The following is a 16,570-nucleotide window of genomic DNA, read 5'->3' as shown; positions in this document are numbered from 1 at the left end:
GCTCATAGATATGATATATATGATATAGATAAGGGATGGTGTATTAGCAAGTGGAAGATTTAGAAGCAGAAGCAATAAAGGGAGAAGGAAAAAAAGCAGAAATGTTTGACAAGTGGTTTGGTTTCTGTAAAGGAAAGTTTAACCCTTTCAAGGCAAAAGAATTTCCACTTAAGAACAGCTGGGAATAAGGACTAAAAAAATTTTAAGGCAAGCAAAAACTTGCTTTCCAAATTCTTTTTATATTATAAACCCCTTTTTGAAAATATAAAACTGAAAAACATTTTAAATTATAATAGTGTAGCAGTAGAAATTTTACTGCAAACAAATTTAAGGTGGCAATAACTGAATATAGTCATTATAAATTACCTTGCTAGTGCATGGATTCATTTAAATTGTAAGTCAAGTCATTTCTCCATTATACACTAATAAATATTCCATCTTTCATAGTCTTCCAGAAAAAGCTAAGAATATAAACCATCAATGTAAGATACCTAATATTAAGTTTATAAGAGGTATTTTGAGAGGTAAAACTATTTTAATCAGTCTTTCAAGAAATACAGACTAAAACTACATTATTTCTGAGTGGTAGAATTGTTTTCTCTTAATACTTTTCTGAAATTCTTGAAATTAAAAAAACAGTAAAAAATAATAAATGTAATTTTAAAATTATTTTTCACAAATTTGTTACAATTACTATCTTTTTTTTTTTTTTGGTACTGGGGAATCAAACGTAGGACCTTGCACTTGCAAGACAGGCAAAGGTGCCACTGACCTACATCCTTAGCCCTACAATTATTATCTTTAGAAAAGCTAAAGTTATCAAACATTAATCTGTCAAACCATGACACAGGTTTAGAAAACAAATATTTTGATGCCTTTACTGGTATACAACATAAAGATCTCAGCATTTACTAATGAAGTACTTGAAAAGTGCTAAGTAATCATATAAAATGAATCAACAAAACTTTAGTTTGGGCTAGTCAACTGGAGAGGGTGCATTTCATTAGTAATGTTATCAAAGCTTACCAAGTGGAATGCTTTACTATCTGGTTTAACTTTATGTTTTTCCATATATTTGATAAGGCTGCAGTTCGTATACCTGAAAAAGAAATATTATGAAATATCTATATTAGATTAATTTGACACTAGCTACTGTCCTTCCAAATAGTTATTTTGATATATATCAAAAATGCTATGATCAGCATAAAAAAGTAGCATTAAATCAATTATATATTATATTCACTGTCTACAGTAGTCATGCTTGGCTATCAATGATTAAGTGCAATACAATTTATGATTAACATACACTGAATATATTTTCTCACATGAATTATATCTTAACAATTGTTTTTAAATAATACCTGGGCCAAAAGTTTAACTTAGCCTTATCATCAAATTTAAAATACATCTGTTAGCTGGGTGTGGTGGCGCATGCCTGTAATCCCAGCACTTGGGAGGCTGAGGCAGGAGGATCACTGCAAGTTCGAGATCAGCCTGGGCTACATAGTGAGTTCCAGGTCAGTCTCAATTATATAGTGAGACCCTGTCTCAACACCCCCCCAAAAAAAATATATATAGATAGATAGATATCTATCTGTTATAGGTTTATAAACTGGACATACTAATCCTTGACCTTACATCATAAATAAATATTAACTTTGCTTTTATTAAAACTTATATAAAATTACTACACAATCTATATGGTAGGCAAGTAGCTATTAGTAAGGTTTGTTTAGTTTTATTTCTCCAGCTGTGCTACTTCCCTCTAATGTCTAGCTTCCAAGAAAGTTGTAAATATGGAAAGAAATGAGTTGATTTTTTTCCTCATATTTAAATCAGTTGTTAATATTAGTCACCTCCTCTATATCATCACTTTAGCATCATAAGAAACAAAGTCTGAAAAATATTTAAGAGCAAATTAAGTAAAATTACTTAGTAATCTTATGTTCAGTATTCCATTGTTTTGATTATTCAATTTTATATTGAGTATTCTGAAAAGTTAAAACAGTAAAGGGTCCATTTTCTTTCCAACTTACGTATTTCTTCTGAAATCTTTCATTAATGTTGAATGTTCAGGCATCTTTTTTATATCTTCCCAATCTTTATCTGTGAAATACATTGATAAATTTTTATGTTGTCTAGGTTCCTATTCTCAAGAATTTTAACAAATATTACTTCTACTTTATAGGTTTTATAAATTTTAAACCTTTATAAAAATCCAGACTTCAAGTAAATTTTCTGCTATAGCAAACATCCCGAAATGCAAATACAATTTGTGATTTCTGTGTAGCTTTAGATAGCACTATTTATCTTTTTAATTTAAACTGCTTATTTTCTCTGTGGTTTACTATAAGCTGCTTCAATTTTATCACTAGAAAGGGATGTTATAAATAACTATTGTTAGTCCTATTTCTACTAGTAAAACTACTTATTTTCCTTTTTCCATCAATTTCTTGATTAAATCAGTAATCACTATCTTCCATTAGAAATCCAAGATCTTTCCCCTCACTGGCTTTAAAATACACTTCTCTTTATGATATGACCACTCTTTTATCTTAACACATTTCTTGATATTAATGATCAAGGTAAGCAGTAATAACTGCAGTAGAACACGGTGGCATATAATGGGTATATTAATAAGTCAGTTGGTATGTTAAATGGTTCTGATTATTACACAAAATAACCCAAGCTAAGAAATACATTACGTACGAAAGTGTCTCAGTTTTGCTGGCACTGGCCCTTCTCAAACGATATATTAGGTTAGCTACCTTTCTGCCATCACTGTCAGGGAGCTGTTACTAACAGTCTACTAGGTGTACAACATTATCACACATAGCTTATCAGCACCTTTAGCTTTCAATCGCCTTGAGAAGTTTGCTAGTTTTTGAACTTGTTAAAACATTTGCTACCTATCATCTACAGACATCAAATAACGTAAACTTCTAAATAGAATTTTTGGCTTAACTATTTCCAATTTATTTTCCAAAATTCTCAAGGTAGAAATATTGAAGTAATCTTTTAGTCTTCCCTCAATTATACATGGCCTTCTAAAAATTATAAATGTGTCCCTTATTCTCCGTCCTTACTATTACTTTATGGCTGTGGTACTGCTATAAGCAAGCAGCTGGTTTCCTGACTTCAGTTACGTTTTTAAGTGATTTTTACATAGCACTGTTATACTAATTTTTGTGGAAAAGAACATAAATCATATCTTTAGTACTCAGGAACTTATTAGGGATTCTTACTCTGCAAGGTATCAGATATAAATTCTGCTGCTTGCTTTTCAGGGCTTCTTATAACCAAGGTCAATTTAACCGCAACCCCCTCACCATGTCTTTCTCCCTGTGGACCTCAGAAATAGTGGAAAAATTCAGAAAAAGGAATAAAAGGCCATTCCTCTCTATCTACTCAAATAACAATCTATTTTTAAACATTCTATTGATATCAGTGCAATGTAAACTCCAAGAAGGTAAGAATCATATTATTGTATTATTGTATTAAATTTTTTTTACTCAAGACAGTGTTTGACATGGTAAACACTCAATAAATACTTAGCAAATAAATGAAGGTCCAGTTGTAACAAAGTGGTCTTCCCAAAACTATTAACCAGTTTTGGAGAAAGGCAATATCTATGTAGGTGCATGCATTTACTGATAATTAACACCCTTACAAAGAAATATAGAATTAAAATTCCCAGACATTCTGTATGAGTCTTGAGTTATAGTGATCTGAGAAGTATTTCTAGTAAGATACAATTTCTATTAAGTATTTGACTAGCCAGAATTATTTAGGTATTTTAAACTAATTTTCATTATTCTGGTTTCTAGGTAGCTTTTGGTAACTGATGAATTGCCATGCTGTGGTATAACTAGAAGGTGAGATACAGGTGGAGAGATGTAATGTCATGGTTGGGACATCTATAAATTTTCTCCTTGTTGCAAAGCAGTGGGCTAACTCATCATGCAAGTACTATGACTTTCACCCACTTCTTGTTGTCCTAAGAGATTAAGAGACTTAGTGACAAGAGTTAGAAAGCAAAAATTCTATTTGTCAACATAATGTGATTTGGTATAGTACCCTATATAGGAATAACACTCACAGTTGGTACTCAAATGCCAAGTAGTGACAGTATTAAATAAGCTGCTAGGAAAAAAAAATTCCACTACTGATTTTATAGCTTCTACTGGTAAGAACCAAAGGAATTTTTAAAATATAGATATTATAAATTTGAATCATTTCAAATATCAAACAACAAAACAAAAAGCAAACAAAATGAAACAAACAAAATCCTCAAATTCAAGAAACCCATAAATATATTCATGCTAATAGTGAATTCTACAAATTTTGCTGACTATTGCTATGAATTTTGATAAATGCCAAGTCACAAAAATGAAGAATCAAGTAAGAGTAGCTTTTATCAGCCAAAAATATATACCTTTCCAATAACGATATCTAAGTTCAAACAACAGTGATTTAAAAATGAAAACAAAATCATAATGTGTACCTGCAGGAAATCCCATTACATTGAATATTCTGTCCAGCTGGTCATGGTGATAAGGATTACTAGTTTTGATGTCCTCTTGTCGACAGTGAAATATTGGTTCTGACGTTAGTAGTTCTGCAAATATACACCCTATAGCCCAAATATCTTTAAAATAAAAATAAAAAAAAAAAAGAAAAAAGGAAAAAGGAAAAAGGAAAAAGAAAGGAGGAAAATAAAGTGGTTCTTTCCAAAAGAAAATGCATTTTTATTTTGGTGGGGAGTGTTTTATTTTTCCCTAGGTACGTCATATTAATTTCTAAGCAATTATAATTACTAGATATCATGGAACATTTTATATATATATATATTTTTCCCCCCCATCCTACCCACCCAAACTTTTCATTCCCTATTAACATCTATCCCACCCAGTGGCTTTATTTTAAGGCTAATAAAACTTGTTAGCTGGGTTTTTGGTGGGTTTTAAAAGCCTCAAGCATTAACTTCATCTATGAAATACACATAAGCTTCATATGGAGCACGGGAACCACAAACAAATAAAACAAAAAAGTAAACAGAAAACACAAACAACCTTTGAAATTGGGCCGTTACCAAAAGCAATCAGTAAAATTTTTGTGGTAACTTTATCTTATTTGCAAATTCTAATAATTATCTACTCTTGTTGCCACTAATTAGCAAGGTACAATTCTAATGAGAAAAAGGCAATGCTTGACCTCAAATACTCTGATAAAACAGTATTTTTACTTGGACAGTTTTTCTTTCAAAGTGTTTCTTTATGCTGTAACAGTGTCCACTTTAGTAAGCTCAAGTATTTAGTAAGTGGGACAAGAAAATATAAACATATTAACATATAAAAGCCCATCTACTACCATTAATATAGATATGAAGACGATAGATTAGTAAGATTTATTTACAATAGTTGGCAAATGTATTTTTCTGTCTGCGACAAAGTAATTCCCTTCTTTGACAAGAGAAGTTAACTCTAATAACAAGTTTGTGCTTAATACAACCATTAAAACAGACTAGGTCTACATGCCAATTTAAAATATGAAGCTGACAATGTAAGATTTCTACTCTTAAAAAAACCTTAAATTGAAAATGTTATTTTCCCTATACTAGTATAATGTCGTGCACCCAGCAGATACTCAATAAATGGTTTTTAACTAAATAATAACCATAGTGTCAAACAAACATCACTATTTCCTTGAAGGTGATTAGTAGCTATCACTTAGATAACAGATGAAAAAAAAAATTTACTCATAAGGGAGAATTCCTGAACTTCAAAATTAGAACACATTTAATTTAATGTGAAATTATATTTATATTTCAGAGTAACAAGTTAATCATCTATACATAAAAGACACAGACTAAAAGTAAGTGATTTCTTAAAAAAAGATACCATTTTTGCACGTTTACCACCTATAAATCTAATTTCTTAATGTCAGATAAGCAAGCTAAATTAAGCAGGATCACAAAAAGGAATAATGGATCATTTTGCATGTTTAAAACTCTACTCACAGAACACCCAAGACACTGAAACAATTTGTTTACCTATTAAAAATTCCAAAGAGAAAATTAAATATTTAAAGGAATATGAGAGAAAAATTGTTCAATTATCATAAAAACTACACTGCTTTTAAAATAAAGTCAGGTAAGTAGGAAAAAGTAGTTTATTGAATCCTGTTTAACCCTGCCCCCAAGTCCTCTTTCTTTGTATCGTCTATTATCTTTCATTTGTATCAGTTTCACTGCCCTTTTCTTTAAAATCCTTATCCAGACATTAATCATGAACTTTTGAGTTAGCTGATTGGGCTTTTATTTCAGAGAAATTTGTAATTCTTTTAAGTCTCTCCTTACAACCTCTTTTGTATTTCTCATATCTTTCCTGCTCACTTCCCTGCTTAACTTGATTCAGGAGGGCTTTCCAAATTAGGAACATGCAAAGCCCATCTACATCTCAAGGTGTGTGATGCTCTTATTTAGCTACTGAACTAATCTGGCAAAGCAGCTAGTAAGTGGCACATCCCAAATTGAGAGGGAAAATTTGGCAAATAGTATTTTAATCCATAGGTGCTTATAGGAAGGTTTTATCTTGATAAAAAAACAAGTTCCCATCTTACTCCATATTTTTCTTAGCAAAAAGCTATCTGACAGAGTACTCACCTATTTGAGGATGAATTTAAAATTTAATATTGCTTTGGTGGTAGAAGTTGACTATACTTCTCTTATAGCCCTCTCCTCAGAGTTAATAAAAAACAAAACACTTAACAATTAATTAAACTTCCCAGGACATATATGCCCCTTTCCTCTTGCATGCAGGCATGCTCTGCTTTAATGATTCAGCTTGCAATCCATACAACTGAGTAAATGACCCCACCCTAAATTTGTTTGCAGTAGAAGGTAGAAACATACTAGTTTGATGGGTCCATACCAGATTTTTTCTCTATGTTTTTGCTCCTTCCTAGTAGCCCTCAGTTTAACATATGCAACGAATTCTAACAGAGTTAAGCCTTCTAAAGGATGAGTTTAAAATTAGCATGTGATTGCCTTCAGCAAATTATATATGCATTCAACTACAGTGTTCTTCTGTAACCTGTTTACTCTACAGCTACCAGACAGGGAGGTCAACATGCTAATGAAGTTCTTGGTGGGAAACTTAAAAACAGTGTAAGGAATCTGCCTTGTGCTTTACTAAGTAAACATTCAAACTACCTCACAGATGAGAGGAAGAGTGGGAGCATGTGGTAGAAGCTGAAATAAAGGAAAGTTTCATTTTTACACTACCTTACTCTTAGTTTTTAAAGCATATATTAAAAAAAATGGTGTGTATATGATTTCTCTTAAACAAAAAACAGTAAGATAATTGCATCATAACTTTTGTTTTGATTTGGCTTTATGAGACAAGGGTCTTACTATGTATGTAGCCCACATGGGCCTCAAACTCACAATCCTACCTCAGCCTTCTGAGAGCTAGGATTACTTACAAGTGTACATAACTTGGCTTTACACTTGTAACTGTTTGAGTCAATGTTTTGATAGAAGCAAAACATTGATCCAGACCAAATCAAACCACCATTGCTGAAGAAATGGCATGATAATTGATTTTAATCATTTGCAGCTACGCCAGCTTGCTCTGTGACTGCCCTACTGTATACAAAGGGTAGGTATTTTTACCTAAAGCCATGGAACTCTTTTAAGAGTTGCAGGAGATCTAAGAGGTGATTCAGGCTAAATTTTAATTTTCGGAAAATGAAGTTAAAGGAATAAATACTGCACTCTAACACCCTAATATGACAGAGCTAAGAGTAAACTCAAGCCTGTGCTAATTCCACTGTTCAAAGAGGGCAAAGTTGCTTTACACATCTATTCACATTACCTTCTCAAGTAGACTGTGAACTTAACAGTAAGGCCCATAATTTGCATTCATACTGATTTCTCCTGAATTTTAAAAAGTTTTTGCAGTAATTCTCCAAATTTGGATGTTTGTGACAAGCAAAAGGAGGGAGATAAACACGAAAACAGGCCTTCTTTCTCCCTAGTTATACAGCTATGAGAACAAGGAAATCTATCTTTTTAATCCATGGTAGTTTTGCTTTGTGGCACACAGCTTGCACTAAAACTTCTGGACTGAAGAATGTCTTAGGAAGTTAAAAGTTTTATGAATTTTCATAAAGTTCCCAATAAAAAATAAGTTTCTTAGGAAAAACAAGATAATGAGCTACAGCCACAAGTTTCTGTGGTATTATGTTTTTACTCAATTCAAATCAATTCAACATCTCAAGTGTTCAGTCAGCTGAAGCTAAGATTAATATTCATTTCCTTATTTGTACTGTCTGTTACTATGTCTTACAGAAAATAACAGTGCTTTGGAATATTCATTTCCTAGATGGAACAAATTTTCTTAGGAAGTAATGTATTAAAAAATAGCACTGCCTTAAATACTTTTTACTTTTCCTTTTAAGTAGTTTTTAAAAAGATAAATATCTGACTTATCCGTGTATTTTTTCCTATAAAATATGATCTCAAAGCAGGTATAAAGATTAGTGAATGCAAAATTTTTGAAAGATGTGTTAGATTCAAGATTAATATGGGAGAGTGGTCACATGCATTTATCCTGTTCTCTTCTAGAAGCTACATTAAAATGACAGTTGAGCCCTAAGAGTATAAATTACAATAACAAAATGGATAGGAAGAGACTGTCAGAGACAAGGATCATTCACTTATTCAAAAGAGAAATGAGTTCTCACTCTTTGCCTGGCTGGCACTGGCTTCCAGTAGTGAACAGCAAGATGTGATCTATCTGTTTTGGTGGATTCTAGATATGTTCAAAGCAAGGTGGGGGAAGTATAACAGTGGGAGAAGAGGGTTAACTTTACACTGTGATTGAGGAAGTTCTCTGTAAAAAAGTATTTTAACTAAAAGAAGAAATTGGCCATGTGAAAAACTGTTCCAGGAATATACATCAAAACATTTCTAGAAGGTGAAAGGCAATGAAACAGTTCAAAGAAAGCCTCAGTCCACAGTACTGCTATTTGGTGGAAAGTCCATTTGTCCTACACAACTCTGGGAAGGTTTTGTACTAAGAAATATCAGTTATAAAGTCAATCTTTAATCAACAGATCTTCCTCCCCACTCACTACTACTGTGCTGGGCTGCCACTGAGTTTAGTTTAGTTAGTCTTCTTCCCTGAAGACTTTCAATGGCCTCAGATCACAGACCTGTGCATTCTGGCATTTAGGGTTTCTGTGGGAAATGGTGGCCTGCTGCTGTACAGTGTAGTCACCAATCTGTCAGTTGCATAAAGTATACAAAATTTCCAAGTGGCTTTCTGTAAACTAATTCTTAAGTAGACAAATTAAAAGTCACCCAACAGTTAAAGAATACTTGCCACATGGAAGGGAGAGATCAAGGCATACACATGCAAAGAGTACCTACAAAGAAAACAGCTATTGTGGGTATTTTTAAATTACTAACAAAGAAGTACTGTCCTCACAGATATTTGAGAAGCTTTCCCCCCTACAAAACAAGATATGAAAAAGTAAAAATAAGAAAATAAGAAAGAATTCCTAGAAAAGAAAAAGAGAAAACAATGAGAAAGATGTAGTATAAAGGATCAATTCAAAAAGTTCAACATCTGACAACTCTGAGTTTAGGATAACAGAGTAGAAAACACTGAAAAGGAAATCAAAAGGCAACACAGGAAAATCTTCCAAAGACACAGGATACGAACTGCATATTTTGCGCACCAAGTGCCCAGCCAATCACTGTGAAATGTGAAAAAAAGAAGTCTTTGTTTTCTGAAACGAACCCCACCTCCCAAGTGACCCAGCAGTGTTTGAAAACAAGATTGACATGAGACTTCATTAACTACCCAGGATGCTAGAAGACAAAGTATCAATGTTCAGAGGGAATATGATTAGTACCTACCATTAAAAACCTTGCCTATCTAGAAGACAAAGTATCAATGTTCAGAGGGAATATGATTAGTATCTACCATTAAAAACCTTGCCTATCAAGTGTGATAAACAAATTCTTCAGAATTAGAAAATTTATCTCTAAAATATCTTGCCAAATTAAGTTACATAAGAATATACCATAGTAATATAAGAGAGGAAGTCATGGGACCCAGAAAGAGATCCAACCTAGAGGACTAGAAGGGGGAAAAGTTTGACTGAGATGGAGAACATGGAGAGCAATCAGGTTAGAACAAAACTCTCCAAGATGGAGTTAGTAAAAGAAACATGGATTTCATGACATGCTGGAAAATACAGAACAAGTTGAAGAGACCCATAAGCATATATTATAGAAGAAAAAAGAAAGGCAAACACATAAAAAAACTACTTAATGAGAAAATTTAACCAAATAAAATGAAGCAGCATAAAGATTTCAGTAATGGAGAAGCAGAAGAAAAAATACTGAAGTAGCTGAATATTACATTCATCATATACAACTTAGATATAAACAACTGCTAACTATGGTTAGCAAACAAAAAAGTATAAATACTGACGCAGTGATATTACTAACATAGCTTATAAGCTGCACGGTTAGTACGAGAAGAAATATAAGAGTACTACTTTCCTAATACGTCATAAAAAGGACATAAATTGATATGAAGAATAATGAAGGGGATTAAAATGCCCCAAACTCCTAGTTTTTTCATAGTCCTTTTCCTTCGGTATTAGAGGAATATTTTAGAAGTTAGCATTTCTTTTTGGTGAAAAATATTTATCAAGCATATTCAAGAATATGTGAACTATCTTATTTTCTTCACAAGTAAAACTAAATGTAAACTTTTACTTAAAACATTATGCTCAGTATGATCCTACCGAAAAAAGTTGTGATTATCTTACTATACACAATTGCGCTGATGCTAATGACTATATTACTAAGTAGTAAAATTTTGAGTTAGTTTTTGCTCTTACTTTTATAATTTGTTATATTACTCCATATGAAAACACAAAAATAAGTATCTTTTACACAAATTTTAAAAAGTCAGGAAATTTAATTGGTTCTACTCACCAATAGCTTTGGTATAATGTCTTGCTCCAAGCAATAGTTCTGGGGCTCGGTACCAGAATGTTACAACCACTGGATCCAAATCTGCTAAAGGCTTCAAAGGTGAATTAAATAATCGGGCAAAGCCCATATCAGCTGTAAAATAATAAAAAATAGACAACATTAAGTAAATAAATTTTTATAACTCCAATTAGTCTTTTTCCGTTATTTAGAAAAATATGAAAAATATGCTAAAATCTGGGAGAGAAAAAAAAATAAAACATCTTACCCTTTTTAGAAGTCTAAATATGTAATACAAGTTTGAGATCTTCATTCTTTTGGAACTACCATCACCCAGCTCTTTAACTGGGTTTAACAAGCTCTGCTTACAGAGGTCACAAGTAACCCTACTCCTCTGCGCAGATTTCTTTCTGTCACATCACGGGGATAGAGTTGCCGGGCTCCATTTTCATTTTTTGAATCTGTCTCATGCACTTTCCATTATTTGTATCAATAAGCTTGTTCACTGGTATAATCAGAAGGTGACCATATGGTAATTTAACACCATTATTTCCCCTCCATTTATTTGGGATGAATTTCGTAACTTAATTTTTAAGATTACAGTATCTCTTTAAGCTAGAAAAAAACTTTGAAGGTCATCTCATTGAACCACATCCTTTTTCAAATGTGGAAACTGAGATTCAGGATGTCACAAAAATCAAACTCAGAGCTGGCTCTGAGCACTGATACAGTCTGTGGCATTTAATAAAGTTTAAAATGTAACACAACTATTTGGACACCACTTTTTGTCCAGCTAAACCATAACCTTAAAGGTAAAGACCTTTTTTTTCATTTCTTTATTGCTAACAGTATCACATACAGGGTCATTACACATATTTTTGCCTAATATTATGTTGAATGACCACAATTCATACCACCTATTCAAAATCTTCAACACTCATCCACTATTGGGCATGTTTCATTTCATTGTCCTGTGTGTGTGTGTGCGTGTGTGTGTGTGTGTGTGTGTGTGTATGCACACACACACACATACATACTGATATTTAGCTCTCCTCTAATTATGGAAAGAAAAGAAATTTTAAAAATTGGTGAATTAAAATCAGATTACTAAATACTGGTTTAGAGAAGAACTAATATTTCTTCTTAAATGTGAAAGCTTTAAGACATAATGCTGCCCAAACCTGCTAACATCACATGCTTTACAGAGAAATATTTTAATGTTTTCCCAAATCATACAGTAAAGAACACATATCTACTCTTTGACTTTTCTATTTTGCATACCTTGAAGTTGCATTTGAATTTGACGCCAGTGAATCAGATTGGACAGGCTCCTTTAAAAGACCACCTAAGGACTTATACATGTGATGACACCAGGATGAGTACTAACTGAGCCTGGTTCTCAAACAAGGCCAATGGCTTGGCATACAATGAGGTGTATCATATAGTCTCACAACTAAAAATTTGTAAATTTTATATCATAAAAGAGTATTTCAAGAGTCTAATTAGAAATACAAAGTGAGATTCAGGGGATTTATAAGAAAGAATAGGGAAGAAGGGTTAAGAACACCCAAGTTTTTCTTTGTTGGTAAAGTGGTACAAGTCAGTAGATACTTCTAATGTATATTAAACCTTGCAATCAGAAATTACTATTAACTTTATTACATGTTTTCACAATCCTGCTACCTTCAAATTAATATAGTTTGATTTCTTCTATACACACAAGACAAACTAAATGTAAGTGACAAACACAGCTTAGAACTGATAATGAAAAAAATAACCAGTTAGAATAAATAAATATAGTTCTAGCCTTACAGATTATTAAGAAAGAAATGGGTAAAAAATTTTGCCTTGCTATATAAGAAAACAGCTATCAGAAAACATGTCAAGGTATAATGGCTCATTAACTTTTTCTCTATCAGACAAAGGTCACCAACTACTAGAGTCTTTTCAGAACTTAAGGTTCTATACCTATCTGGCCCTACAGTTTGGAAATCTCAATCTAGATGAAGTCAAAAGAGGTATATGCTTTCACCCAATGAGGTTCATGTGAACACGACTGATGGTAGAATTATCAGTATACTGTATGCCCGTGTGAGTCAAGGTGAGGCTGGCCTCTAACAGGGATAGAAGCCACTCACCTTCATAGGCTGTGTTTAATGAAGGCAGAGGTTTCTAGGAAACTTGCACAGCTTGTTTTATAATTAGAACACTTTAGTTGTTAAAGAATGTCTGACACTTTTCAAGAGTGAAACATTTTTCACTTTTATGTATAATTCTTAGAAATGATTTGGATCATATGGAACTACATGAATATATGCATATCATTACAGCAAAAATTAGACATAATATGTCTGCCTGCAAAAGTTTTAAAAGAGTGCTACACTGTGACTTATCAAAGATATAACATACCAATTTTTACTCGTCCTCGCTCAGGACCTTCACCCATAACTAAAATATTAGCAGGTTTCTGTGGAAACAAAATAGTGTTTTTTTTCAGTAGACAGTAGTGGTTTCTTTTAAATAGAAAATATGCCAATATAACATAAATCCACCTTTAAAAAACCTGGTTTACTCAAAAATTAGAACCAAATACAGGAAGTCACCAAAGGAATTGCACGTGTGTGTGTGTGTGTGTGTGTGTGTGTGTGAAGCAGTATGCAAATTTCATGAAGGCTCAAATCTGGTATTGTTATTCTCCGTAAGGTAAGGCTTTTCATAGCCTTTTCATTGGCCAGCTTTCACTAGTATGGGGGATCTGAAAGAAACTTAATGTTGAGGTTCCTTCTCCCTATTTCATTTAATTTAATAGTAGCAAATTAATTACAGTCAAGGTATCATCTGATATCCTTTTTTGGAAACTGTCAAGAATGTGTTTAGGTTTAAATAAATACAGAGAAATTTTATAGTCGTGTAAGTAAATTAGTAGAGTAATAGGAATTTTTCAGGACAGAAATGGTTTGGAGGTTTTTATTTTAAATAAAAAAGGATAAAATTTAAAATGTGATTTTATCAAAGTAATATTCTAAAATATACCAGATAAACTGCTGTAGGTACAACCTGTTATGATAGTATCTTCAACTCTGGTGTATTAAGAGTTGCTACTTCCTAGAGAAGAAGAAAGACAGCGAGGGAGGGAAGGTGAAGTGGGGAGTGAGGAAAAGGAAGAGATCTTTGGTTTCCTCTCCAAACCCTACATACTCTGCTATCCTATCTACTTGATATAATTTTAATTCTATCAGTTTGCTAAATAAAATGAAGGTAGACTAGAATGTCTCTTCAAATACTGACTAAAACAACCCTAAAGTCAAATTAAAGATTTTAATGAAAGATGTTTACAGTGATAATCATTTCACAGGCTTTGCCAACCATATTTAGGGATGCCCCCAGGCCATTATTTATAATCTATAGCATATTATTCTAGTAACTAGTAAAGATTCAAATTACTTTTATATAACCAGCACAAAATATCTTCCTGAAATAGTAATAAAGAGCTCAGGGGTTAAAAATTCCTACAATTTTAGAGTAACGAAAGTAGGCACCAGAGATTAAATAAATAAGTTGACCTAAGTATATTCAGCAAGACTGGGGAAAGCAGCTGAATCTACTGTACCATAATAGTCCAGAGATCCTGTCCCAACACACCATGCTGAAAAAAATTTTATGTAGCAAGTTTCTATATTAACATGTATCGCTATAAGGCTTTATTCAAGGAAGAAATTCCAGAATCTCATTCTTGATTACTGGGGATAACTGGCTAAGTACCAAAAGGTAAGAACAGCATTAACAATAGTCCCTGTGAGCTACACTAAAGTGCTGCCCAGACAGATAAAACTGCTTTTGTGTATGTGTTAATCAACACTGGTGTTAGTCTCTGTAGTTTCCTAGGGCCCAAGCTATTTCAAAAGGAAGCAAGATTTCTGAGATAGTGTAAAATGCTAAAGGAGAAGGAAGGCAGTATTGCTATTTGGCTAGGGGGAAAGCTGCTCAGCTCATGATGGGGCCTGGCTTTCATGACTATGCTAGAATTCGCTCCCCCTAGCCAAGCCCCTCTTAAATGCAATTGTCCCACTAACTCATTTTGAATCTCTTCACATCAATTCTATCTTCTGTACCACTGCCACCAGGGTTATCCTTCTAAAAAACACGTATGATTACATCACTGCCTCAAACAGAACCTTCTACAGTAACATGGAAAATTATTACAAGATTAGGGAAAACAGTACAAAATGCTAACATACATGGTTATTAAAACTAGGCTTTGAAGTGTCTATGAGTAAGGATTAGAATGAGAAGTGTTTAACTGATAGAGATATGGATGAGTTTTTCCAAAAATTTCTTTGAATATTTTTACTATACTTTATGACTACTACTAAAATTTCAACTTTGATCAGTCCCTCCCTACCTCTTAAGAAGATCCATTCCTTGCAATGGGATTCAAGTCACTTGCAAGCTGGTTCCCACTACCTCCAGCACCACCCTCCTCTCCTCCCCGCTGCTTCTGCCCACATATGCCTTTCCAGTTTCTTTAACTAAACCATAACCTCCTTTCACACCACGTCATTGTTATATCATGTCCCAAAAGTCTTTTTCTCTGCACTACATGACAAAATTTGATGGCTCCTTAATGACACAACATTTAAAAACCCTCTGAATAGAAACAATTCATACCATAATGTTGCATATAGCTAAAAGTTAAAGTCTCTTTACCATTCATCCCTCTTCCTCATCGCATTCTACCCCATCCCACATCCCAGGACTTTCTACAGAGGTACAAGATGATTAATTTGTTTATTGTGATGGATTTTTCTAGAACTTCATTGTTCATTCTCAAAAAAAAAAAAATCTGCATCTTGCAAAATGCAACACATACACAAATGCTTCTATTTTAGATGAAGTGGAAAAGATCTCTCTCACTGTTTTGGAACACACTTTTCTTACTCACTTGGCAGCTGGGCCCAGATCTAAGAAATCGTGGGATAGGTGTTACTAGCCAGTTCAGTACTAGGTGAATGGGAAAACTGGCTTTTCATTTCAGACTCTCTTCATTCTAGACTTACTGGGCTAATAATTAAGTTCCAAACCTGGTTTGAGCACTGCTGAAGAATAAACAGATTCTCTGTCAAAGTCTGACATGGTATTACAGTACAGGCCCAAGCTCCAGTAAATAAAAAATTTCTTTGCTTGGCAGCCCACTACCTAGTTCATGATCTGAAATAGGTCTTGAGGCTGAAAGCCAACTAACCAGCATCTCAGTTTTCTCAACAAGTTCTCTACTTCTAAGTTAAGTTAAAATAGTTTGGACATGACATATTTATAAAAGAAAATGACTTTAAGTGTTGTTTTAATAACACTATAAATAATGCGTCCCTTTTCCTGTTATTTCCCCTCGTACATTTCATGTGTTCTAGAGCATCACAGTCTAATTAAGTAGACAAATCTCTTTTTCTCAAATATAATGGAAATCAAGAGAAAAAGGCAGGAATCGTGGTTATGCATCAGTATTTGTGTTGCTGTATATATACATATATATATATATATATATATGCAGCAATA

At 33.1% G+C, this 16,570-nt stretch overlaps 1 protein-coding gene across 5 annotated transcripts in view; it reads right to left on the bottom strand.

The window, feature by feature from the left end:
* Nucleotides 1-16,570, bottom strand: part of Cdk8 (cyclin dependent kinase 8) — a 133,482-nt gene that overhangs the window by 7,250 nt on the left and 109,662 nt on the right. For 3 of the 5 annotated variants that reach the window (XM_010623818.3, XM_010623819.3, XM_033759968.1), the window contains 5 exons: nt 13,427-13,484; nt 11,021-11,152; nt 4,505-4,648; nt 2,037-2,106; nt 1,027-1,099 (listed from right to left, as the gene is read on the bottom strand). In XM_010623818.3, the coding sequence (XP_010622120.1) occupies nt 1,027-1,099; nt 2,037-2,106; nt 4,505-4,648; nt 11,021-11,152; nt 13,427-13,484 (477 nt within the window). The remainder of the gene's footprint in view (nt 1-1,026; nt 1,100-2,036; nt 2,107-4,504; nt 4,649-11,020; nt 11,153-13,426; nt 13,485-16,570) is intronic. The other 2 variants (XM_033759969.1, XM_033759970.1) reach the window with 2 other exon arrangements.

This window comes from Fukomys damarensis, unplaced genomic scaffold (assembly GCF_012274545.1).
Source record: "Fukomys damarensis isolate Sample0158 unplaced genomic scaffold, DMR_v1.0_HiC HiC_scaffold_38, whole genome shotgun sequence".
Lineage (NCBI taxonomy): Eukaryota > Metazoa > Chordata > Mammalia > Rodentia > Bathyergidae > Fukomys > Fukomys damarensis.
Note: the sequence above shows the minus strand (reverse complement) of the source record. Positions and strands in the feature narration are given on the sequence as shown.